The sequence below is a fragment of the Dunckerocampus dactyliophorus genome, chromosome 12 (assembly GCF_027744805.1).
Source record: "Dunckerocampus dactyliophorus isolate RoL2022-P2 chromosome 12, RoL_Ddac_1.1, whole genome shotgun sequence".
NCBI classification, from domain to species: Eukaryota; Metazoa; Chordata; class Actinopteri; order Syngnathiformes; family Syngnathidae; genus Dunckerocampus; species Dunckerocampus dactyliophorus.
The window spans coordinates 25,566,126-25,591,708 of NC_072830.1; the positions used below are offsets into that span (position 1 = coordinate 25,566,126).

Here is a 25,583-nt window from a genome sequence, read left to right on the forward strand (position 1 = left end):
GCGCTGTGGACACCAGCCACTGTGTCCCCCAAATTCACAACCTCAATTTTCTTTTCATTTAAATACAGAAAATGGATTGACAGCCAGGGGTTTATACATCGTGGAGACAGTTTTTAAGGCCATAAAAGAATCTCTTTTGGATTTTAGGGGTAGATATATTTAGACATCTGCAAAACAATTAAATGAAATGGGTTTTTTTTTTATGATCCCAGTGGCAGCAAGTACAATAAAAAAAAAAAAAGACGACCTAAAATAGAACCTTGGGGCACCCCCTAGTTTAAGTAATCTTTAAGTGGTCAACTGTGCCAAAAGCCGCCGTCAAATCTAAAGGGCCGGCATGGCTGAGCCACCAGAGTCTGCTATTAAAAGCAAATCATTAAAAAAAAAAAAAAAGATTTAAGAGTGCAGTTTCTGTACTATGACAGGATTTTAAAACCAGATTGAAATTTTGGAGCAATGTTTGCCTTGAGATAAGATTTCAGTTGGGCATAGAACACGTTTCCCACAACCTTTGACAAGAATGGGGGGTTTAAAAAAATCTGCAATTCAACAGGACAGGGGGGTCTAGGTTGTGCTTTTTTTTTTTTTTTTAATAAATAAAAAGGAGCAGCTGTACAACAGCATGTTTGAATGCACTTAGACCACAACCAGAAGTGAGGGAAGCATTTATCAACTTCAAGATAAAAGGCGCCAACGGGATGATCAGCATCTTTGAGCAGTTTCGCAGGAAGACTTGAAGTCTTTTGAGTACAGCTGGGCACACAAAAACATCCCAGATCTGGCGCTGTGCAATAAATGGCTACAGATCGACAGGTGGAAATTTTGCCAATAAAAAAAGACCAATACTTTTAACATAATGACACAGCGGGAACCGCTCCAGTGGTTTCACAATCCGCTTTAAAACATTAAAAAGAACATGAGGCCTATGACTGTTATTGGAAATATGGTATATTGCTCTTTGCAGACAGCTATCTGATCATTTCATAAGGGTCCTCTAAAATACCCCCCGCCCCAGACACTTTCAACATGTCCTTTTTCCACTTTCTTTCAGCTCGGCAGCACTCGTGTCCGAGCGTGACCTCAGATGTTGTAAATGAGTCTCTTATGAAAAAGAAACATTTGGACTGGACGACTGTATACCGGAGGAAAACCATCACATTAAAGCACTAGTAGTTGTTTTTCAAACATTTTAATGTTGAAGACAAAACTGTAAAAATAATTACATAGGGCGGAAAAAAGAAAGAAAATAAAAGTGTGTAAAAAAGCATTAAAAAAGTGAACGTTTGCTTGGATGAGGTACTAAGGCCTTTCCCCGCCTCCCCCCCTCACATCTTCTTCCTCATCATCATCATCATCTGTGGAATAAATTAATCACATTAGATTTATTTTATTTTTTAAACACACAGCACAGTCAGAATGACTTATAAATTGCATGCAGCCACGCCAGAAGAAACCATCAGCAAATCCACACGGAAGACATGTTTGTTTTGGTTTACGCTCGCACGCCTGCGCAGCGTGAGAGGGGAGGGCGTCGCTAAACCCAAAACGTTACAGCAAGACACTACACTGCACACGGAGATCGCTACAGGCGGCAATGGTACGAGCCACTGGTAATCGGCTTTGAAAAAGGTATTTAGTCGGCATATGCCCGTCACATGCCGTTTCACGGAAATCGTCCATACTGATCTGTGGCCCATAGAGCTACAATGAATAGATTAATTGATGGTTAGTTGATTACCCAGTTAATCTACAACTATTTTGGTAATCGATTAATCGTTTTTTAAAATTTAAATAGAATCAAGAAATATGCAAATATCCTCTGATTTCAGCCTCTCAAATATAAATATTTTAGAAATTTCCTTCGTCATCCATGAAAGCAGACCAAATATCTTTGAGTTTTAGCCAGAACAAGATATTCACACATATCAGCTTTGACTTTGGTAAACGGTGGTTGGTGTTTTTGTGTCTTTTGTAATACGTTGCAGACCCAACCACTAACTGTAGGCGTTTGCTTCATATTAATTTGGTCCATCTATGGCCAGAGCGATTACTCCATTAATTGAAACAAGCTTCAGATTAATAAGATGATCATAATTGTATTTTTGTGTACATTAATTGTTTTATTCAAAGCTATTTGACAAACATTTAGATTTTTTTTTTTTTTTTAAAGCAATTAGTCCCTGTCTTGATGCTGCAAGGAGCAAACTAAGTGAAACCTCGACAGGTTACCTAAAACATCCTAAATTTAAGAATGCCCTGATTAAAGCTTGAGGGAGGATGCACACTTACCTTGCGAGAGCTTGCTGTCAGCCGTGGAGACTTTGCAGACCTGCTGACGGTTTGCGGGGATTTCCTGGTCTCCTTAGAGACCACTTGGGGCGAATTGAAGCTGCCACACCTGCCCGCTCGTCCCGCTGCAGCACGAGAAGTGGCGGCCGGCATGTTTTCTTTGGACAGCGCGTCGGCGGGAGACCTCTTTGAGGCTTTGCCTGGCGATTTGCGGGTGGAGCTCCGTAGCTTACTAAGGCCATTTTTCAGATAGCTGCCGTTTTTCTTTGGGGTGTTGTTGATTGTGAACACGGTGGACTGCCGGCGTTCAGCCTGAAAAGATCATTTGGAGGATGACAATATTGTTTAATTCTCTTGAAGCAACTGGGGCAAAAATAAGTACAGTACTTTGCTGTAAGCAGCAGAGGTGCTATTCGTTCAGCCTCAACTAATGCAACATGAATAAGAACATGAGGTCTGCTATGGGAGATGAGACATCTATGCAGACCTCCAACATCGACAGATTGGCCCATCCAATTAAAAATAATATTTGGGAAAAAATACAATTAATTAAAAAGTTGATTTTTATTTATCCCATAGTTTATTAGAGGGATTTTAGTCAAAGGCTCATCCCTTATTCGAACCACATTTATCTTTTTAGTTTTCCCAGCCAAACACATTCCTAATGTAATATAAACATTGTGTGTCAAACGTACTGGACTGAGGGCAGGGTGGAGTCGAGCGCTGGAGGGTCCACTGTTGATGTTCTTGTTTTTGGGAGTGAGGGGACGGGGGAAGCAGCTGGCCTTCAACTTTTTCTATTGAAAAAAAAAAAAACAAACAAGAAGGTGATACCAAACAGTCCTCAACCACTGCACTGGAGAACCACATGACAGAATAGGTTTTGGACAAGCACAGAAAATGCAAACTAAACACAGACCAACCTCAGGTGACGACTGATGGACAGATAAGGTTGACGCCGACCGCTTTGTGAATTTCGGGCTTCTCGGCTGAGAGGATCTGATCGACTTGGATGACGGCTGGCCAGCTATCAAGGACAAACGGTGAGAACGAGTGCCGGCTGCCGTAGTGGACTGTCCCGGCATGAGGGAGTGGCGATGAGAAGCCAGAGAGTCCTGCAGCTGGCCTGGCATAACAGAGGCCCGACGAATGGTTTCTAATGGGTCGCCATTACGCACCTCTTCGTCGGAGAAAATAAACGCGCTCTTTTGGCAGGGCTGGAGCGAGAAACGGGGGGACATGAGACATGAATGTGAGAACATTTTAGAGAAGAGGGGAAGCATCATTAATATACTGTAATAAAGTAATAGGTTTATTGTAAATGTTGCATAGTACAGTATAGCTAAAACACAGGCCTTCTCTATGATGCTCACAAGGTCATATTTCTCAAAATGTTACATTGGCACACTGGTGCATTTCAATGGGAGAACGTTAGGCAGAGAAACCTTTTCTCAAACTTTGTCACTTTTTTTCTCTTTCCAAAAAGACAGCTTACTTGATTTTTTTTTTTTTGGGGGGGGGGGGAGATAACTGATAAAAATACAGATTTTACCAAATAATAAATGATGTAAAAAATACACGTTATCAAGATTGTGCCATTCTGACCAGATGGGGGGGTGCCCAGGGATGCAGCTGAGCATACATTTTTGCAAAGAATGTCTGTGTTGCTGTTATAAACACCCTACTTTGATACAGAAACAGCCAATTTTGTATTAATAAGGAATTGAAAATGACATGTGGGTTTAACAGAAGACCTATACTGACCACACATGAATAAAATCACCCGCTTCGATGGCACAATCCAAAAGGAGCTGAGGTGAGCACTAGCTAGCTTTGATCGCGAAGACCACTGACATCAAAAAGGACTTAATGCCCATAATGGCTACCAAACAAACATCACCCAAAAGTGTGGAAGTATTTTGAAAAGGTTCCAGAGGACTCCAGAAATTGACGTGAACTTGTGTCAGCAGCTTCTTACATTTCACGTGACAACTAGCAACGGCATATCATTTCAAAACAGGTTACGCCAACATTTTGTTCCTATTTTACGCGCACGTTTCTTATGTGAGCCGACAGCGCCGTGTGTGTTTTTATTCTGTGTGACTAAATAAATGAAGGTACTGTTGTTGCACTCCCACCATGTTTGCTTGTCTGAGTGTTTTACTCTTTTCTTTGAGGTAGAAAAAGTCACAAATGACATCTGTTTGGCGGGATGGCCATTAATGCTGCTCTTTAAAAAAAAAAATCCAATAGTCAACTATGGACAAGCTCCTTAGTCTGAGACAGCCCTTGTAGAGTATATTTGTGACAGACAGGAGGTCTCATGATTCTGGGGGGGGGGGGGGGGGGGGGGGGGGGGGGGGGGGGGGGGGGGGGGTTGGACTGCTCCTTACATACCACTGTGACTGAAACTATGAGAATAAATTCCCCTACATGCAGATCCTCACGCAAATGGATTCTTCATCAGATCATGTGTCACTCCTTTTGTATTTTTATTGTAACCTGATAATTGTGTCTGTCCTATTTACTGTTTACATGGCTGTGAAAAAGTTCATTAAAAGACTAAAATTAAGATGATTTCTTCCCCACAGTATGGCATGTCAGGAAACCAAGTTGACATGGACGTACAGTAGTTCACATGTTGGAAACGGGACAAAGTCTCAGCTAATAAGAGATATTTATATGCCTGTGTGGGACGTCCGAGTTCAGTACGCAGTCATCCACCAACCTCAAACTCCACAGGGTAGCTGCTCTTGAGGTGAGGAAGGCAGGCTTTGTTCCTGGCCTGGAGCTCTGCGATCCTCATCCAGTCATTGGGTGCACCATCTGGCTCGTTCTCTGCCCCGACACAGAACGTGCTCGTGGCTGAACACATACAGGTACAGGTTGTGATGACAAGACTATCTTCAGTTGAGATGTGTACCTGTGGTACACCCACTGCAGGTTCATACTTACTCTGTGAGTGGAGCGTGCTTCGCCGATACCCAGGAAGACCAATGAGTTGATCGCTGGCAGCCTCGCTCAATTTAGCGGGCGTGTCAAAAAGCTCCATGGAAACAGGACGTGCGGCATGGGCGCTGGAGAGGTTGGGCTGCGAGCGAGCTAAAGTTGGGCTGTAGAAAGACTCCTCACCTTCAACGTCACCTGAAGTTTTCTGTCAAGGTGACAACAACAAGTGAAGAGTTCATGTTGATGTACCGTGTATGACAGCCAAATGTTACGTACCTAGGAGGCATGTAAATGTGTTCATTACCTTAGTCATGGTGATGTTTATAACCTGTGTGGTCCTGCGTCTTTTGACAGAAGATGATGGATTTTTGAAGACTGAATCCCGTCCTGTTTTCTGCTCTGTGCTGGTCCTATTAGTGGGAGGTAACGGATACGCCTTATTTTGCAAATATAGTTCATAAAAGAGTCCCATTTCTCAATGTAGCCTATTGATTAGCAGCAAACAACACTGAACTGGCATGATTGTGTAACAGAACACCAACAACACTTACCTATTGACATGTCTTGTATTTATGGGGGTAAAGTAAAGACTTTCCAGTGATTCAGCTTGCAGACCACAACGTTTGGCAGCCAGTCTTTCAGAACTACGAACGAGCGGTGTGCTCGATTCACCAGGTGCTGAAAGTGTCCTGCAAAAATGAAGGTCATTTACATGAGGCTTCAGTAGTTGCCTTCCTTCACTTTCAATGCTTCAATCGTGACAAAAAGTGCTACCTTGTGTTGTTCAGCGAGTCTTCTAGGGAGCTTTGGTCCAGACTGTCAGAGCTCGTAGTTCCCTTGGTCTGCACATTCGTGTGCGCCGTCGGAACCTCCAAGTAACAAGATTCTGATGTGCCTCCTTGGCCAGATATCCGATTCTGCGCCCGCAGGTTTTGGTCAGCAAAGGCCAACTTAAAATAAGCAGCCAGTAGGTAAGTGACAAGAGAATATCTTGGATCATGTGAAACAATTATGACGCCTCATGATGGAAGTCTTCTACTCCTGGCTGGGGTGAGCATTTGTCAAAACATGCACCACACGTGTTGCCTGTGCTATTGTTTTTCTGACAAACACGCCACACGGTGGTGCTGTTGTTTACTGCTAATGTTTGACACCATAAAACGGATTGACTTCAATTTCAAGAATCGCCACAAAATTTGGTAAACACCTTTAGTGGACTGACAAGCGCTTATTTGTGGAATTTGAGCAAGACCGGTTGAAAAACATGACCATCTTTGCAGGGGGCACGGACAGGATGTATTGAAACCATTTGCCCATTGACCATTTCATTATTATACAGCTTTGGGCATATCTGTCAAATCATTTGAGCACACTGTTTATTCCACATCACAGTAACTGTAGCAAATATATTGATATTTAACATAAAAAATTGATGTGTCCATTTCCATTGTCAAAAATTGCATGTGAACGTTGAGACATGCCGCCTTAGCAAAGCCAGCTTGCCCATTAGGCAATACAGGCGGATGATAAGGTCGCTGTGGCCTCCAGGGGGCGCAAAAAAGACAAACAAAAAAATCACCTTCAATATAATTACTTAAACAGTAGTTATTACTACAAATGAGAACAAAAGACCTGCACCCATCAGATGTGCTTAGAGTTGTGCATATAGGTATTTGACAAGGTTAAAAACGATGCCATTCGTTTTCTTTAGCAAGTGTATGTAAATCGACACTTTTGGATGTTGCAGAGTTCAAGCGCCAAAGAAAATTTGAGGGCCATAGCACTTAATAAACCACATCTTATCATCGTACAGTCGTCCTCACCACTTAACGGTTCCGTGTCTTCACTTTCACGGTTTTTCAAAAATATATTAATAAATCATTCCGTTTCATGGTTGAATACGGCCTATTAGTCAAAAGAATATGCATACTAAAGCAATTTTTTACATAGTTTTTGCCTAAATTAAGCATTTCCAAGCATAAATTAACTAAAATACAACTATCAGACATTCAAAAGATGCATTCAAAGACACTGTGAATGATATGTAGTATTCTACACTGGACACATAAACACCAGACTTGATCGCCCGAACACCAGGCTTTTACTGCAGCTTTGAATTAGCTCACAATAGGCACAATAATCCCTCATAAGAATCCCTAATAAAAACATGGCTATTGTTGATATGTAAAACTCATCTATGAATGCTTGACATCACTTCCTGTCCGCCCACCACTCAACTCCCCCAGGGAACACATTTACAGAAACACATGAGCACGGGTCTTGTGTCTTAAATGGCTTGTTTATGCTTATTTGTCTACTATATCGGGTAATATGAGTGTAAAGATGACTATAGGGGTGTTAGTTAAATGTCTAGAGGGCTCTAATGTTAAAAAACAGGTATTTATGCTCCAACTACAACAATATTCCGCTTATAAATGAGGAATCTACTTCGTGGAAATTCACTTGTAACACATCTGGAGCCAATTAACAGCAATAAATGAGGGATGAGTGTACTGGTACACATTAGGAGCACACAGTGACCCCACAATGAGATTGATAAAACACAACCAACCTGTGCCTCCAAATCAGCCAGCTTGTTTAACATGTTTTTTTCCTGGCTTTTAGCCTTTTCCAAATCCAGTTGAAGCAGCTTGTTTTCCATAGCCGTGGCCGTCAACTCACGCTCTCTCACTTCCAGCGAATGCTTGAGCTCGGACGTTTCCTCTTGGCTAGCAATGAGAAGCTGCTTCTTGTCATTATAGTGACTCGCTGCCTTTTCCATCTACAACACCATAACAGTATGTTAGTATTTCTAGTATAAACTACATACTGACAACTTAGATTCACTGGCTAATCTAAAGTTACAGGTAAATTAATCCATTCATCCGTTTTCCATACCGCTTGTCCTCACTGGGGTCGCGGGTATGCTGGAGCCCATCCCAGCTGACTTTGGGCCAGAGTTGGGGTACACTCTGGACTGGTTGCCAGGCAACATGCAGGACACATATAGACAAACAACCATTCACACTAACCTGAGCCTTGTAGTGTTCGACAGCTTCTGATTTAGCTGCAAGCTGCTCCTGAAGATCTTTCTTTAGCGCCTCGTTTTTTTCCAGCTCATTCACAAGCTTCAATTTCTCCACTTTTAGTAGTTCAAGATCTTGCTTTAGAATCTGTTCCAGCTTACGTGAGGCCATGTTCTCTCGGTCTGTGGCCTGCTTGGTTTGAACAAGTCTCTCCTTCTCCAGAACTAGCACTTCCACTTGTTTCTCCAGGGCTCTCTGGTCATTGCGTGCCTGGAGTACCTTGGCCAAGAGGTCTTCTTTTTCCTGAGCAAGTGCCTCCTTTTCTCTGGTAAGAACAACTTGAAGCTCCAGGTCTCCTTCTCTCTGTTTGAGGGTTTCATCTTGTGCTTCTTTGTGTCGCTTCAAATCTGCACTGACTGAAACAAGCTGAAGCTGAAGTTGTTCAATGAGCTGAGCAGACTCCTGTTGACGTTCAAATAACTGATGTTCTCTTTCCTTAAGTTTGAGAGAAATGACTTCCAGCTCTCCTTTGCGTTGCTGTATCTCCTGCTGAAGTTCATGTGTTTGTTTGGAGGACTCTTCCTGGATCGTAGCTAGCATGTTAGCAGTGCTTTGAGCCTCCTCGTTTGCCTTTTGAAGCAAATGAGCTTGGGCAGAAACCTCAGCACGGAGTGTGTCCAGGCTGTGGTCTTTTTCAGCCGCTTGAGTTTTGACAGCAGCCAACTCAGTCTGAAGCAAGTCGAGCTTCTCTTCAGCCCCGAGGAGGAGATTCTCTTTCTCGTCGTGACGTTCTTTGAGTTTTACAACTGCTTCAATTTGGGACTTCTGTTGTTCCAGGAGTTCCTTCTGTTGAGCAATTTTTTGTTCATATTCGGCCAGCTGCTGCGTTTTTGCCTCCACATTGGCCTCAGCTGTCTTCAAGCAGCCAAACACGCTGTCCAGCTCGTTCTTCAAACGACAAATGTCACTCTCCAGTTGGTCTCTCTGACGGTTGGAGAAGAGAGATTTTAAAACAAGCTTACAACTTTACTTAATTGTTACATAAAAGAGCCATGGTTGCTTGTACATATGAAACCCTGATGATGGTGATGATACACTAGTTTACTGTACCTCCATTATAGGCCCCAAGTTTTCTCCTATGACTTCATTTGCGGCTTTCCTAATTTCATCCTCTAAACATGAAATCTTTCCCTGCAGAATCAGAATCTGTTCATTCAGGAGCTCCTGCGGTGAAATAAGCAGTGAACATTAATTGTAGTAAAGGCTTTTGTATTGATTTAACCTTTTATGCGGAACAGAGAACCGTGACAAAAGAAGTATTTGTAATTTCCTCTGAGTTTAGCAACATAAAACATTGTTAGGGAAAGATATGTTGAGTGAACACTACCTTTTCAGCAGTGGCTTGTTTGAGTTCAGACTGGAGGTAGTCTGTTCTGGTTCTCCACTCCTCTTGCGCAGATGCTTCGGATTGCGTCAACCTGCCAACCTCAGCTTCAAAGATGGTCACCTGTGAAGATGCTGCACGCACCTGCGGAAATGCAATTGCGACTTAAAGGGCAAGTTTGTAGCCTATATTATACAGTGGTGTGCAAAAGTCTTAGGCCACCATTAGATATGTTGTGTTAGAGATACTTTAATAAGCACATAGAATCAAAATGTTACTCAGCAGAGGGCAGCACTTCCCAGACATTCATGTATTCATGGCGGCCGCCACAACCACGTTTTCAATGGACTATTGGGGCGTTATGTCATGTCTACAGGGCTGTAATAATATTAAAACCTGTATATAGAAAGTCATAAACAGATTTTCAGGCCAGAGGTGGGGTACACTCTGGACTGGTTGCCAGGCAACATGCAGGACACATATAGACAAACAACCATTCACACCAACCTGAGCCTTGTAGTGTTCGACAGCTTCTGATTTAGCTGCAAGCTGCTCCTGAAGATCTTTCTTTAGCGCCTCGTTTTTTTCCAGCTCATTCACAAGCTTCAATTTCTCCACTTTTAGTAGTTCAAGATCTTGCTTTAGAATCTGTTCCAGCTTACGTGAGGCCATGTTCTCTCGGTCTGTGGCCTGCTTGGTTTGAACAAGTCTCTCCTTCTCCAGAACCAGCACTTCCACTTGTTTCTCCAGGGCTCTCTGGTCATTGCGTGCCTGGAGTACCTTGGCCAAGAGGTCTTCTTTTTCCTGAGCAAGTGCCTCCTTTTCTCTGGTAAGAACAACTTGAAGCTCCAGGTCTCCTTCTCTCTGTTTGAGGGTTTCATCTTGTGCTTCTTTGTGTCGCTTCAAATCTGCACCGACTGAAACAAGCTGAAGCTGAAGTTGTTCAATGAGCTGAGCAGACTCCTGTTGACGTTCAAATAACTGATGCTCTCTTTCCTTAAGTTTGAGAGAAATGACTTCCAGCTCTCCTTTGCGTTGCTGTATCTCCTGCTGAAGTTCATGTGTTTGTTTGGAGGACTCTTCCTGGATCGTAGCTAGCACGTTAGCAGTGCTTTGAGCCTCCTCGTTTGCCTTTTGAAGCAAATGAGCTTGGGCAGAAACCTCAGCACGGAGTGTGTCCAGGCTGTGGTCTTTTTCAGCCGCTTGAGTTTTGACAGCAGCCAACTCAGTCTGAAGCAAGTCGAGCTTCTCTTCAGCCCCGAGGAGGAGATTCTCTTTCTCAGCGTGACGTTCTTTGAGTTTTACAACTGCTTCAATTTGGGACTTCTGTTGTTCCAGGAGTTCCTTCTGTTGAGCAATTTTTTGTTCATATTCGGCCAGCTGCTGCGTTTTTGCCTCCACATTGGCCTCAGCTGTCTTCAAGCAGCCAAACGCGCTGTCCAGCTCGTTCTTCAAACGACAAATGTCACTCTCCAGTTGGTCTCTCTGACGGTTGGAGAAGAGAGATTTTAAAACAAGCTTACAACTTTACTTAATTGTTACATAAAAGAGCCATGGTTGCTTGTACATATGAAACCCTGATGATGGTGATGATACACTAGTTTACTGTACCTCCATTATAGGCCCCAAGTTTTCTCCTATGACTTCATTTGCAGCTTTCCTAATTTCATCCTCTAAACATGAAATCTTTCCCTGCAGAATCAGAATCTGTTCATTCAGGAGCTCCTGCGGTGAAATAAGCAGTGAACATTAATTGTAGTAAAGGCTTTTGTATTGATTTAACCTTTTATGCGGAACAGAGAACCGTGACAAAAGAAGTATTTGTAATTTCCTCTGAGTTTAGCAACATAAAACATTGTTAGGGAAAGATATGTTGAGTGAACACTACCTTTTCAGCAGTGGCTTGTTTGAGTTCAGACTGGAGGTAGTCTGTTCTGGTTCTCCATTCCTCTTGCGCAGATGCTTCGGATTGCGTCAACCTGCCAACCTCAGCTTCAAAGATGGTCAGCTGTGAAGATGCTGCACGCACCTGCGGAAATGCCATTGTGACTTAAAGGGCAAGTTTGTAGCCTATATTATACAGTGGTGTGCAAAAGTCTTAGGCCACCATTAAATATGTTGTGTTAGAGATACTTTAATAAGCACATAGAATCAAAATGTTACTCAGCAGAGGGCAGCACTTCCCAGACATTCATGTATTCATGGCGGCCCGCCACAACCACGTTTTCAATGGACTATCGGGGCGTTATGTCATGTCTCTAATAATATTAAAACCTGTATATAAAAAACAGATTTTCTATGCTCCAGCTACAAAAATATTCTATTTATTAATATTGAATTCTACTTTGTGGAAATCCACTTATCGAGGCCGAGTCTGGAACCAATTAACCACGTTAAACGAGGGATGACTGCATATTCTCAGTACTTTGGCATGACACAGGGCACCTGTGTACAGGTGCTCATACCTTGGAAGAGAGGATGCCGTTCTCCTCTGCGAGTTCAGTCACTTTTCGCTCCATCAGCAAGGAGTTGCTTTTCCAGTCTTTATTTTGTTTTATAATCTCACTGAGTCGCATTCGTAACCTAAAAGCAAGAAACATGGGAATACTGAGTAGTGACTGTGGCGGTGGAGAAGGCAAATATTGTTAATGAAGCTGTCAGTGTACTATATATTTTATTATATTACTATTACAAAAAGTGAAAAAAAGCGGGATTCTTACGAGCTATTCTTGGTCTCAAGTTCACCGATTTGCTCCCTGGCAACCTGCTCTTGATCACTCTGCTCATTTTTCAGCTTGTCCAGACAATACTGCAACTGGTTAATATGAGATTCTGTGGAAAAACAAGTGCAGAGAATAACATAAAAAGGTGTCAAATGTGGAAAAAACACAAACAGTATAGCCCAATGAAAGCACTCAGTTAAATGTTTAGTGCACATTTGTTGGATAAAACAAAGACCATGACTGTCCCGTTATCAAAACTTTCAAAATCAGTCTAACACAAACACACAAACAGGTGTGGCACCTCTCTGTGCAATGAGTGCAATCTTGCTGGCGAGCTCCCTCTCCAGTCCATCTATATAATCTCTCTCCTTGAACATCTGTCTTTTTAGCTTCCTCAGCTGGAATTTGGGAGTGTTCATTATATCCTGAAGAGGAGATTTGCTGTGGAAATAACCAAAAGGAAATCAGACAATTAACACAACTGACTCATTGTCATTGGCTTTTTTTTAATGTACCTTTTATGTTGTAACAGTAAAAAAGGTCCCAAAAGCAGTACTTCCCAACTACTGTGTGCGAGCAAGCGGGTGTGCCATGGAAAATCATCCAATCTCACATTGGCGTGAAAATATTTATTGACTACGAATAATGTATCTTTGCTCATCTATGTATGTCAGCGACACATACAGTAGTGGCAGGTAGAATCAGGGTTTGCCCCAAGATTTTTGAAGCTGTGATGGTGGGCTGCATGAGAGGGCGGTCTGCCGCCGCTTTGTTGTGCCATTGCTGCATCTGCATTTTTTTTCCTTCATTACGACAAACCGAGAACATTGCAGAACTGTTACTTTAATGGCAAAGTTGCAAGATTGTTAAGTGACACTTGGAGGAAAAAAAAAAAAAAAAACTAAGTTAGCATGTACTCCATGAACTTGATAGCCACTTGTCACTCGCCGAGCCAGCTAGCTGCCGCCAGAGAGGCAGTGAGAGCCAGGCAAAATGTGTAAACAAAATTTCCAGAAAGTTGAACAACGCTGCATAGATTGGTATGGGGGGTTTTCTGCAAAGCGGGTTTAGTGGGTTAGCAAGGTGTGTTGAGTGTAAAGCCTGGTTTGCCTGTTCAGCGAAGGTAGCTCTCTTTTAAAAGCAACTGTATCACCATGGTAGCTTAGGCTAAACTCATAACCTGATCCCCTACCAGGTTATGCCCACACTTTGAGTTTAAAATTGGCTATGAAAGCGCCGCTGTTTCACTGCGTAACTCATTCGAAGATGGCGTCACCATTTACTGAGAACCCGCTGGACGTGGGAGCAAGAATAATTCCAGCATTACTAAGACGGGAGCGGCTACTTTGATATCACACTGATCTGCTAGCATTCCTTGATTAAATTCCCTTTAACAGATATAGACTTTCAGCCGAGATTTCAGAAACACTCTGATGGCACCGCTGAAAAAGGCAGACTGCGTTCTTTGTAAGAAGAAGTTTTCTTGCCACCAAAGTAGCTGAAGTTCAGCTGACCACATCAATGCAAAGCACCCGGTCGTGAGTTCAGTCACAGGTAACGTTAGCAGCAAAGACGTTTTAGAGAGCCATAGCAAAGCTCTTCGCCAAACTAAACTCCAACAAAACACACCGCGTATGAGCAAGTCTGCGACCAACAGGGTGACAAATGTTCTTGCCAAGTGGATTGCGATGAACTGCAGTGCTGATAAACATAGGGGAAGACGGGGGGGTTAATAAAGGTTTTGCAAATTAAAAACTGTTACATCAATATTTTTATCTGCTACAGCAATGTAATGAATTTAAATGAAAATACCTTAAAGTAAGAGCTTTTCTCTGCAATTTTAGGTGAAATTAACTGCACATAATTATTTTTTGTCACAACAGCACTATTTAAAATTGTTCAATATTCGACAATACCTGGCTGAAGACGACGCCACCGTGTGCACATCCACAAACGTGATTTTCTGCGAGCGGTGGAACACGGGAGAGTCAGTGTCTGAGATGGAGGAGATGGTCGACGTGCTGGAGATGGAGGCACTTCCTGCTTGCTCGAATATTTCACGAGACACAGGTAAAACTGAAATGTGTGAAAACGCAGATTAAGAAGAAGGAAAGCGCCCTGAAATGATCCATTGTGTACATAAGAGAAGCACAAATAAACAGAGCGTTTATGACTCACGTCGCTTTGCCAGGTAGCCATCAAGTCCACTGTTGAGATAAACACAGCCGTCACTCTCCATCACAAAAGAACCTGTCAGGTTTGCAAGCTCCCTCTGAAAAGCAGGAGTCAGCAGGAAAAGAATGAATGACAGAATAACAGATTCAAGGCTTTTTTTGGATGTTCTAGCAATAACAATGCTCTCTGCTTACCTCCACATCACACTCCAAGGTATCGAGTGTGCACCGATCATTCATCATGTCCTGGTAAACCAACAGCAGAAGCACCTAGACACATTATGAAGAACATAGCAGCCAGTTCACAACACTAAAAGCAGTTCATAGAGAAATACTTCAGGCACGGAAAAAGTACACATGACATCAACAATTGTACATCACACGTACCTTTGCAATTTCTACAGTGAGGTTGGAGCCATTTCGTATGTTGTCCCAGGACAATGATGTGCCTTTGGTTGGACTAAATCTGCAATCCTCTAATGAACAAATGAGGGAGCTTCATTGTCAAATAAACACAAATGGTGCAATTGTTTACAATTTCAGTGGAAATTACTGCAAATTATTGCATTCAAATCATTTTCAGCGCAAACAATGCGATGGCAGGTCTGGAAGAACACTAACTGTAAACATTGGGTTGGGCAACACCCAAGGTTAAAAAAAAAAAAAAGTATGCGACACACCCGCCTGTTTCCACTTCGTGCCGACAGTATGACAAGGATATTAAATAAATAAATAAATAAAACATACCAAACAGACACTTACTTTCAACAAATTCTGCAATTACTTTAAAGCGCTCTTCAATTGTGGAAAATAAAGGGTTTGGCTCCTTTTTCCTGAAATCAAACAGAGAGAGTGAAAAAAACAATAGCATGCACAGACCCCACTGTGTTTTAATGCTCTTTACACGTATTACTTTGGAATACAACTAGTAATAGCATTACTACTACTCACAGCTTGAAAACAACATGAAGTAAAATCTCCCCATCTTGAAGCTCTTCAATACTAGCATCTCGGTGGGAAGCGTTTATACTGTTGACCTGTAAAAACCGCACAGAAGTTGGGTCAGTACCCTTACTGACAGGGACTAATGTACGTACATTCAGCATTTACATCAACCTACCCATCTGAGAAGAGCCTTAATCCCGAGATTAAGACTCATCTTGGCGGACCATTTATCGCGAAGGGTTCGAACCTGCTCGCAGAAGACATGTATTAGTTGCACAGAAAAACGCGGAGTTACTCGTCATTTGTCATATGACGCTAGCTAGCTATCTTTACATAATCGCTGGCCTGACCTAGCAACTGTTAACGACTTAAAACCGGTCAACTCACCTTGGAAGTTAAGTAATATATATAGCCTTCTATATTCCTCCTCGTTATCCGAAAAGTACAAGCGCACAAACTCTCTGTTTACTCACAAGGCCAACTGCCGCGAGTTAAACTGTCACACATCGCACAAATTCAAAACGGGCGTATGAAGGTAAGTTAGCCAATCACAGCTAGTCTCCTTCTTCTTCCTCGGTTTTATGGCGGTTGGCAATCGTCACTTTGGTGCATTACCGCCCCCTTTCAGTGGTGTTTTGGCCGCAATCACCATAGGCAATCACAGCCTCACTAGCGCTACACGGAAACATATACCCAATCAGAGCTCATCTCGCGAGGCTTTTGAAAAATGGGGGACGGAGATTGGGTAAAAAGCCGGAAGTTATCTGAACATGGTGGTTGTTTATTCAAGCCGGACGTCCGGCCGTACCACTCGAGGCGAATGCTGCTGAAATATTTTTTAAACATAAACAATCACCGTCATCCATTATATCAAAATTATGAAAACGATTTTTTGATGATCGGCGTGTATTTTTATCAACATAGATGCTGTACAAAGAAACCTAAACTACGTGACCTACCTACACGTTACCCTGGAAACCATTTGTTGACTTCGCTACAGGTAAACGTCTGTTGTTGTATTGTAAAGCAAAAGAAAAAAATGGTTTGGTTGCCTCACCATTCTTTTTAATCACAGGTGAGTCCTTATGAATATGTATGGCGCTCCAGTGGATTTATCCTTTAAAGCCATCAGCAATTTGGCAGGTACTGTTTTAAGGTTTAAATTGCCATCTGAATCACTTGTTTCTCATTCATATAGATTCACTCCATTTTTTCTCATTCTTATATAGTCACTCCATCATTTTAGCAACACTGTTGCTTCACATTCCAATGTATTTAGCTTTTTCAATTCTGTTACCCAGTATTATAAGTTAAGATAAACTAACGTGTGTAGTCCTCATTTATTTGAATAGGCTTCAAACATACTGTACTTTTGATAACAGTTCAATATTGCACATTAACGTTTGTTTCAAACCAGTACAGTACATGACTGCCTTAAGGTCATTGTGCATGTGCATACATTTACAGATGCACAGTCAGAAGAACCCAGCAGTGGTCTGCGGCCTTTAAAGAGAAATTCAGAAGGGAAGTTCCAAAGTGGCTCCCTGCGCCTGAATAACAACAACATTACAAATCTTTATGACCTCCAGAAGACCATCAGCCACTTTCTGGCTAAACCATCTCAAGTCGCCTGGCTGGACCTTTCTTTTAACCAGATCACAAACATAGACAAAGTGAGTTCTCTCTATTGTACATTCACCTGATTGTTCTTTCTATTTGAAAAAAATGACACTGTATGACTGTAGTCATTGGTTGAGCAGATTTCTCATTTTAACATTTCAGGATAAACAGTTTGAAATGACAGCAATAAAGACACACACACCAACGTTAGCATCACCTGTTGCAACAGTCTCACAGTACAGTGTTCCTTTGTTTATCGCGGGGGATAGGTTCCAAGACAGCCCACAACAAGTGAAATCCGAAGTAGCCAACTATTTGTTTACAATTATGTTTTAAGGCTGAAAAACCCCTCACAATACACTTAATACACTTTTCTCCAACAGGCAATAACATTTTCTCCCATTTTAAACACTACGAAAGTTCAAATTTCATTTGAATTTTAATTATCAATCTACTACATTGGACACCATATGTTATTAAGTGACTCACCATATCCTCTGCTCTGACCGTGCTTCGTCCTGGCACCGTTTGCTGTAGCGTTTTTGTATCCTTGTGTCTGAAAGTCTGTTTGTGTAACATTGATGTCTGTTGTAAGTAACAACATTTGTAGCCTTTTTCTGTGATGTCCAAGTGTCTATGAACGCAGCAGCAAATTGTGCCTGGGAGGTACGTGATGCACTTGAATGCAACCTTCTTAGAATGGCGCTAGCTGAGCACTGGTAGCAGTTTTGCTAGTTACGGTAGATCTTGCTTCCCGTGTGGAGTAGGAAGTGTCCATCCTGTGTGTGCATTGTGTGACTCAACAATACCACACATACAATCCTTTGGACACACACATCTACTTGGACAAATCCACTCATTTGGACAAACCCAATTTCATCTGGACTAACACCCTTTCCTAAAGAGCCCATCCACCTACATAATAAAAATGATAAAATGATTCTCTGACTGGAATCTTTCCATGGTGTCCCAACTCTAAAAGAAGCAATTCCCCCCTTTTCAACACCTTGTTAAAACATATTGCTCCTGCCGTCGTCATCCTCCTCGTCCTACTTCTTTAACCGAAAATTCATTTAGTCTGTTTAGCTTCTGCTTCTTCTTCTTCTGTTGTTTATTGGCGATTAGCAAGCAACTCATGGAGTTTGCAGTTTGCCAGCGACGGTACGGAGATTGATTGACAATGGGTTACAGCCAATCAGGACACAGAACACAATGGGCGTGTTCGCTCTTAACCAATAAGGACTGTTGTGGCGCTATATTTGGCCCGCTATTTTCTGCTGCGGGTTCCTCATTGCTTGTACCGCACGTAAACACACAGATCAGATGGACCTGCACACGTCTTCAACATGAGCATACTACACCCTCTACTGGTAGCAGTAGTAAATAAGATAACATACATGTACAACAAAGCACCGAACTCAATGCGTTCATATACTGTTAAAATAAAATAATTCAAAATTGCACTTCGAAACCTTCTGACTGATGTGTTCATTCTGCAAATTCCTGTGGTGCTGTTTAAGTGGGAAGCAGACTGCCCCAAACATTAGCGAGTAGAGCTGAAGTGGTACTGTGCAGTGGAAAAGCAGCATACTCTTACACACATCTGTTATTTAATATTGGGTGTTTAATGTGTTTGTGTTTCCAGGTTTTGTGTGAGCTGCCTCAACTGCGGGTGTTGTATCTTCACGGCAACCGCATTTTCACATTATCGGAGGTGGACAAGCTGGGAGTTCTTTCACATCTGCACACTATTACTCTACATGGAAATGTCATAGAATCCAACAAGGCCTACAGGTGAAGACTTATTTTGGTTGTCTACAGTTCTGCAGACCAAACAGATCGCATGTACTGAAGACTATGTTCTGTAAAAGTTAAGGATGCCCCGATCAGGGTTTTATGTTGCCGATTCCGATACGTTTATCCCTGAGTGAAATTAGCTGATACCGATCACATAGATTAAGTGATTAAACAACAGAAAGTGGACGGGAGGCGCGCGTTACTGGCTGCATGCTGCAATAGTTTGAGCCAGTGGTGATCGGCATATGCTAATCATGTGCTTTTTCACAAAAATCATCTGATTTTGATTGGGGGATGATCGATCCGAGTATCCCTACTAAAAATATAGTACATTTTATTCATTTACATGAGCGATTTTGTTTATGGGAGCCATACTAGAAGATAGTGTGCCTATGTGTGGCACAACTGCTGGCAAGAATGTGTTAATACTTTGAATGTGAATAGCCATGTTACAAGTGTCTTAACTGCATACCAAGCTCTTATTACATATTTTCTGTAGCGTTCCATTAACACAATGCCAAGGCTTTTAAATGATCATGAATTCTTATGAGTTTTTTTCCACCCCATTTAGGAATCACGTCATATTTGCTCTGCCTGGATTGAAGTCAATGGATTTCAGTGTTGTGACCCCGCAGGAGCGACTCTTGGCACAGATTTCGCACCGCAGTAGCAACCCAGGCAGACGAAATGTGACTGACTGACTGTAGGCTCCTTTATGATGCGTTCAAGTCACACCAGTTTCATATGACAGCACATAAGATTAATTTTACAGTAATCCCTCTTTTATCGTGATAAGTGTATTTCCGCTAAGTAGGATTCCTTATTTGTAAATAAATGTTCGTAGTTAGAACAAAGTAAACCAGCTTGCGACCTTCCAAATATGTTTAACATTAATAGAGCCCTCTAGACATAAAATAACACCCCTATCGTCACCTTTACACTCATTTTATCCCATATAGCACACACAATGAGAGTAAAGTAGCCATTTAAGACAGATAAGAGTCGCGCTCATGTGTGTTGCTATAAATGTGTTCCCGAGGAGAGCCGAATGGCGTGCTGAGAGCAAGGGACATTGGGGATTCAGAGTTGAGTCTTAGCTTGGCGTGAGTTACTGCAGCAACAGTAGCCCGGGTTTTTATTGGGGATTATTATGCCCGTTAGATCATTCAAACCTGCAATAAAAGGCGATCAAGTCTGGTGTTTGTGACTCACCGAACATTACAGTAACATTACTGACACCTAGTAACCAGTGTACAATACTATTCACAGCAACTTTGAATGCCTTATATGTATTTTTTATGTTGGAAGATGCTTAATTTAGGCAACAAATGTGAAAAATGTGCTTCAATGTGTATATTTTTTGAATAATGAGCCATATTTAACCATGAAAATGCATGATTTATTAATATATTTTTGGAAAACCGTGAGCCTGAAACCGCAAAATTTGAACCCCAAGTGGCGAGGGACGACTGTATTACCATTTTGTTTACTTTTAGAACATTTACGAATAAATTTCAAATGCAATTGAAGTTTGAAAAGATGAGAAGAAAATAGACATTGGGTTTTAATAATAAATTGTAACCAAACATAACAGCTGTTGGAAGTTTTTAATGAATTAACAGAAAAAAAAAATCTTTTGGGTACTAGCCTAAGATATTACAAATATATTTCAGGTAGTATTACACATCTCAAAAACAAAGCAAAACAAAACAAAACAGGAACAAATGCTAAGAACCCAAAGCAGAAAGCTCAAATGTGTGGCTAGAATAAATCACAGCCCTGCACAAGATCCCTTTAGAGGTTTAAGAGCATCAGTGCTGTGCTCCCTGCTCATGCATACAGTCTTCATGCGCTCTCTGAAGAGCGACACTATCTTTAAAAACACAAAATAAATAATCTTGGATCAGTTGATCTGTTGTACACGGATTGTTAACGCTCTCCCACACTGCTACAATGGTTAGTTTTTCGATTAATACCAACAAATCAATCATACTACAAATTGGCAATGAAAAGCTTTGAAAGCCAACAAACACAGCCCTCAAGAGTTCTTGGTATTCAAGAAAAAGTTTGTCACCACCACGTTATCACAGCCAATCGTGACCGATGAAAAACACCTTCTACAATCATCTTCCGTTTTAGAATTAGTCAGAAAACTGTACAAAGAAGGCAAAAAATACACATCTGTCCCTGCAGCTCCATCGACCTACCCTCTACTGAATCATACGACTCAATTTCACAGATTTTGTGACGTTATGGGATCAGAAACTGAGTCAGACTACACTGCAAGGCAGCCCGTTTACATCCTCAAAATGGCCAGTCAGCTACTATCATTGATGATATGGTTCATAAAAGCTATCCTGTCAGGAGTCAAGTCTTATTTCTCGTGGAAAAATAGTCCTCAATTTATGAGCTGTGTATCCAAAAATAAAACACGGCTTCCATTAGTGATGAGAAAGAACAGCTAGCAGGGTGAGTGATACCACAAAATATCACAGGGACCAATTTTGTGCACTGGTTTTATATGGTTGAACAACTCAATGACCTGTGATTGTGTTCCAACCTTGCAATGTTGCAGCTGGAGCCAAAGCTAAGTAGTACAAGATGATTCCACTGATGGATGGGCACAAGGGTGAGGATGCAGGAGTGACGGTGACAGACAAACCAGAAGGGAGGAGCAATATGCAGGCCAGTGTTGAAGAATCAAGGAATAGCAAACTGAACCACCAGTTCTTCCTTCGCATCCACTTTGATTTGAGAGATTGCACTGTAAGCATATGCTGCTACCTTGGATACCTGGAAAGTAAAACGTGAAATTAGATTGCACAGATCTTTTTTGGAGGCTGTGCATTCAATCACACCTAGTGTTTCTATTTAATAAATAATTAAAATAAAGTATCACTATCATGCCAAATGTAACAGATACATGTGCTGTGCAAGCTTACCTGCTGAACATCCGAGTATGGCACCAGGTCACTGGCAAGTACTTGGTGGGGCTGGCTAGTGAGGGAAGGGAGAGCGAGGGCTTTCTTCTGGGGAATACTGCTGCTCAATACAGCAAGTTTTGTACTGAAAGGAAAAAAAAACAAAAAAAAAACATGACTTAAGTCTCTTGAACCTGACTGTGTCCTACAACCTTATAATGCAGGGGTGTCCAAAGTGAGGCCCGGTGGCCATTTCCAGCCCACAGCACATTCTAAAAATATTATTTAACAAGAAAACTAAAAATATATATATTTTTAAACCTGCAAAAATAAAAAAAAAAAATCACCAAAAAAAAAAATCACCAATGAATTTACAAGAATAAAGTAAAAATATTACACAGAAAAAACTTGTAATTTAACGACAAAGATTCGTAATTTTTCAAGAATGTTGCAATACGATGATGAACAACAATGTCATTTTAGATGAAATATTAAAGAAAAAAAATTATGCAAGAATAAAGTGAAGATTTTAAAAGAGAAAAGTTGTACTCTAACGAGAAAAAAGGTCGCAATTTTTCAAGAATAAACTTGCAATGTTATTACGAAAAATGTCATTTTAGTAGCATGGAGGTGGCAATATTAAAGTTTTTTTTTTAAGTCATAAAATTATGAGAAACAAAACTACAAAAGGTTGTAATTTTTGGAAAATCAGGTTGCTAAAAAGTGAAAATGTCACGAGAATAATATAGAAATAAAGTAATAATTACAAGAATAAAGTTAAAATATAGAAATAAAGTAATAATTATGAGAAGAAACATACAAGAAATTGAAATAGTTGGAAATTGTTGCAGCTCTAGTACATATTTGTAAAATTCCAACTATTGACAGTGAAACAACACAACAGCAACAAAGCATGACACAAAGTGCCTCAGCATGTTTCCTACTGCTCATTTTCCTCATTTTTCCATGTAGTCTAATTATTTAGCAATGTTCTTTCCTCAGCGGCATAGAAAATGGATGGATGGATGTTCTTTTCTCTCCCCGCCTCCTGTTCATGTGCTCATGGCTGTGCAGTGTGTGCAGAGCCCCAATCATGTGTAGCTTTAAGGTCTGGGTTCAAATCTCTGTTGGGCATCTCTGTCATGAGTTTGCATGTTCCCCCCCTGCGTGCGTGGGTGGGTTTTCTCCAGGTACTCCGGTTTCCTCCCACAACTTTTCTAAACTCAAAAATAAAAACATAGCAGCAGTGGTGGAAGCTGGTAGTGGTCTGAGGCAGCGAGAGTGCGGCTCTAACGCGCTGCGGGCAACTGTGTGGTGAAGCTGGTCGTTTGCCAATGTGGTGCGGCAAGGTGCCAAAACGCCAGTAACGTAGTCCAATCGGCATAACAATGTTAATAATAACAACAACGTCGACGTAGCTTGGTTAATATGCACGTCACATTATCTGTAGCTTTTTTCAGAAGGCTTTATAGGCGGAATAAGTGTTTCCCATTAAGTGCAGAAATGATCCGTCTCTGTCTGTTTTTCTATCTTTAGAACGCACAGAAAATGTGGATGTTGGGCAACATAAAAAAAAAAAAATGTTGTTTCCTTGAAGCCAGTGTATTATTATTGTACAGTGTGCATAGCTGTCATGTTGCGTGAGCTCATCACCACAAGAGGATTTAAACTTTCAAAAAGGTCAAGGTAGTTGCAATTGGTAGATTTCAATTTCCTATTTTTGGTAAGTGGAGGAGTGGGACAACAAATGGGGACGGGCATTATAGTTTATTGTGTGGAACAGATTGTTGATTAATCGCATCTTGAGGGGACTAAGATGAAATGAGTGTACTATTTGCAGTAGATGTTGAATCTGTCTGAAAGGTATAGTTCAGATTTTTTGACATGAAGTTGTATGACATCCTCATCAGCAGTGTAGTGCATCAACAGTGACTTTTCCCCCCCACTAACAGCAACTTTTCCCCCTATACGAACGGGGAGAAAATAACGCAGAGCCATTGAGAGGTCTGACTTTTTTGTGGGCAATGGTTTTGTGATACAAATGTATTCCTCTTTTGTACGCATATTGTTTTGACAAGCGGACAGCTTTACTTTAGTGACCCCAACTACTAGCCTACAAAAATAAAAACGACCAGAACACGGATCACGGAACCATGTGGGGGAAAAGTCACGGTTGATGCACTACACTGCTGCTGAGGACATGATACTTCATGTCAAAAAATTCTAACTATCCCTTTAACTAGTAAGCCTAAATGCACCATCTCATATAAAGTGATGGCATGTTTAAATGTGCTGAAGTCCAAATAAGTGCAGATTATAGAGAGTGCATGCCGAAGCCTGGTACAGTAGAATTGGTTGAGTGTGATGCGTTCTATGAAATAGAAACTTGTGTTCCTGTGCTTCCATAGTTCATTCCTGCTGTAAACAAGATGCCTTGCTGCATGGTTCACTCAACATCTCAACCATAACATAAGCAAAAAATAAATAAAATTCACCCACAGACTACCATAACGAAAACATATACCTGTATTGCCGAGCTTTGTCCATGTATTCATGCTGCTCCATCATGACGGAGTCAGCAGCTGACACATCGATGATGTTCCTGCACAACAAACAAAACTACATTTTACTTTGTTTTTAACTAAGATTATATCTGCAGAGTTCTACTGCTGTATGGGCAAAAAGCTTACTGCGCCGTTTTGGTGAGGATGGATGTGAGCAGGGCCTGTTCATCCGTTCGGGCCGAAGGGGGAGTGGGAGTGATCCAGTCTGTGCCATTTGGGGGTTTGCTGACAGGGTTTGGGTGGGTGATCAGCGGCTTGCGTTCAGGATCCTTGACAACAACGATAATGAATAAATGTGATGATATTATAAAAAAAAAAGTGTTACCACACTCAAACATGTGGTGAACACTAGGGGCAAAGACGTAATCATCATAATTATATAGCATACAAAATGTAAGGTATTTTATACCTGTTTGGGACTTTTAATGATTTATTCAATAGGTATTATATGATTATCGTAAGTCATGCGACTCAGGAAAAACAGGAACATGATATCCTGTGACACTTTGTAAGACAATTTAAGTTCCCCTCTGCTTCACTCACACGATGTTACTTCAAGAAGGCGCTCAAGATTGTTAATTAACATAACCAAGTAACTCGTGACAGCTCCTAGTTTTAATTTAAGCAGTGCTCAATTTGTCCGTGTTCAAGCCAGGCCGTAACTGCCGGCTTCAACGGACAAGCTAAACGTGCAAAAAAAGCATTAAACCACCACTTAGCAAACGCGAATCCAGCGAAACCACGAATCGCGTACTCTTAACATCTTTTGGGACACTTCAAAGTCATACACATGTGATCGCAGCCAAAGTAGCGACATCTGTGGAGCTAAGTTAAGCTAGCTATCGGCTAACTACCTGATCTGCTGTCTCGTTGTCGCTGCTGTAACAACACCCCATGGCAGCGTCCGGTGCACTCCAGCTTCCCTGTTTTCACGCAGAAAGCAGCCGCCTTTGTCCCGCACCAACAAACATAAAACTTATCTTGGTTCTATTTCGACTTCATCTAAGGGCAAACTAGCCACTGTCTGCAGCAACTCCACGGACCAGCTATCACATGACAGCAGCACTGAGAGCAACAACACGGGCGCCACTTCCGGTATTTGATACGCAAATGTTACGCTACGGCGCCGTTTTCAAACGTGAGCGTCATTTAACATGTGAATAAATTGTTTAAATACCCTGTTTTATGATA

At 41.5% G+C, this 25,583-nt stretch overlaps 3 protein-coding genes across 5 annotated transcripts; 1 reads left to right on the forward strand and 2 right to left on the reverse strand.

Annotated features, from left to right (window-relative positions):
- Positions 1–783: 783 nt before the first annotated feature.
- Positions 784–20,362, reverse strand: numa1 (nuclear mitotic apparatus protein 1). 3 transcript variants are annotated; one of them, XM_054794460.1, is made up of 27 exons: positions 17,600–20,362; positions 15,666–15,737; positions 15,497–15,582; positions 15,308–15,378; positions 14,933–15,021; positions 14,741–14,815; positions 14,550–14,643; positions 14,288–14,447; positions 12,673–12,812; positions 12,369–12,480; positions 12,114–12,231; positions 11,537–11,677; positions 11,260–11,373; positions 10,156–11,133; positions 9,652–9,792; positions 9,375–9,488; positions 8,271–9,248; positions 7,811–8,020; positions 6,013–6,188; positions 5,790–5,927; positions 5,543–5,648; positions 5,245–5,443; positions 5,018–5,154; positions 3,213–3,506; positions 2,985–3,086; positions 2,290–2,601; positions 785–1,355 (listed from the first exon to the last, which is right to left on the reverse strand). In XM_054794460.1, exons 1-27 carry the CDS (start codon positions 17,687–17,689, stop codon positions 1,326–1,328), a joined length of 5,277 nt encoding a protein of 1,758 aa, XP_054650435.1. In that variant the 5' UTR covers positions 17,690–20,362; the 3' UTR covers positions 785–1,325. The 3 variants fall into 3 exon arrangements, with proteins under 3 accessions (XP_054650437.1, XP_054650435.1, XP_054650436.1); XM_054794461.1 differs by having other exon boundaries at positions 787–1,355; positions 15,878–20,362; XM_054794462.1 differs by lacking the exon at positions 3,213–3,506 and having other exon boundaries at positions 784–1,355.
- On the forward strand, positions 16,278–20,803 carry lrrc51 (leucine rich repeat containing 51). The gene is made up of 5 exons (XM_054794465.1): positions 16,278–16,490; positions 16,566–16,633; positions 16,958–17,163; positions 18,756–18,904; positions 19,479–20,803. Exons 2-5 carry the CDS (start codon positions 16,576–16,578, stop codon positions 19,606–19,608), a joined length of 543 nt encoding a protein of 180 aa, XP_054650440.1. The 5' UTR covers positions 16,278–16,490; positions 16,566–16,575; the 3' UTR covers positions 19,609–20,803.
- Positions 20,501–25,474, reverse strand: lamtor1 (late endosomal/lysosomal adaptor, MAPK and MTOR activator 1). Its single transcript, XM_054794466.1, has 5 exons — positions 25,247–25,474; positions 24,519–24,661; positions 24,353–24,430; positions 21,850–21,973; positions 20,501–21,700 (listed from the first exon to the last, which is right to left on the reverse strand). The coding sequence occupies exons 1-5, from the start codon at positions 25,286–25,288 to the stop codon at positions 21,608–21,610; spliced, it is 480 nt and encodes a 159-aa protein (XP_054650441.1). The 5' UTR covers positions 25,289–25,474; the 3' UTR covers positions 20,501–21,607.
- Between the last annotated feature and the right edge of the window lie 109 nt (positions 25,475–25,583).

What these genes read in the sequence shown, in the direction of transcription:
- lrrc51 (XM_054794465.1), top strand. Translation starts at nt 16,576, where the DNA reads ATGAATATGTATGGCGCTCCAGTGGATTTATCCTTTAAAGCCATCAGC. An exon ending in AGCCATCAGCAATTTGGCAG is followed by an intron (nt 16,634 to 16,957) that starts GTACTGTTTTAA and finishes ATACATTTACAG; the next exon opens with ATGCACAGTCAGAAGAACCC. An exon ending in AGATCACAAACATAGACAAA is followed by an intron (nt 17,164 to 18,755) that starts GTGAGTTCTCTC and finishes TTGTGTTTCCAG; the next exon opens with GTTTTGTGTGAGCTGCCTCA.
- numa1 (XM_054794460.1), bottom strand. Translation starts at nt 17,689, where the DNA reads ATGTTACACAAACAGACTTTCAGACACAAGGATACAAAAACGCTACAG. An exon ending in TCGAACACTACAAGGCTCAG is followed by an intron (nt 8,021 to 8,270) that starts GTTAGTGTGAAT and finishes ATGGTGTTGTAG; the next exon opens with ATGGAAAAGGCAGCGAGTCA. An exon ending in GACTCGCTGAACAACACAAG is followed by an intron (nt 5,928 to 6,012) that starts GTAGCACTTTTT and finishes TCATTTTTGCAG; the next exon opens with GACACTTTCAGCACCTGGTG.
- lamtor1 (XM_054794466.1), bottom strand. Translation starts at nt 25,288, where the DNA reads ATGGGGTGTTGTTACAGCAGCGACAACGAGACAGCAGATCAG. An exon ending in ACAACGAGACAGCAGATCAG is followed by an intron (nt 24,662 to 25,246) that starts GTAGTTAGCCGA and finishes GTTGTTGTCAAG; the next exon opens with GATCCTGAACGCAAGCCGCT. An exon ending in CATACTCGGATGTTCAGCAG is followed by an intron (nt 21,701 to 21,849) that starts GTAAGCTTGCAC and finishes TTTACTTTCCAG; the next exon opens with GTATCCAAGGTAGCAGCATA.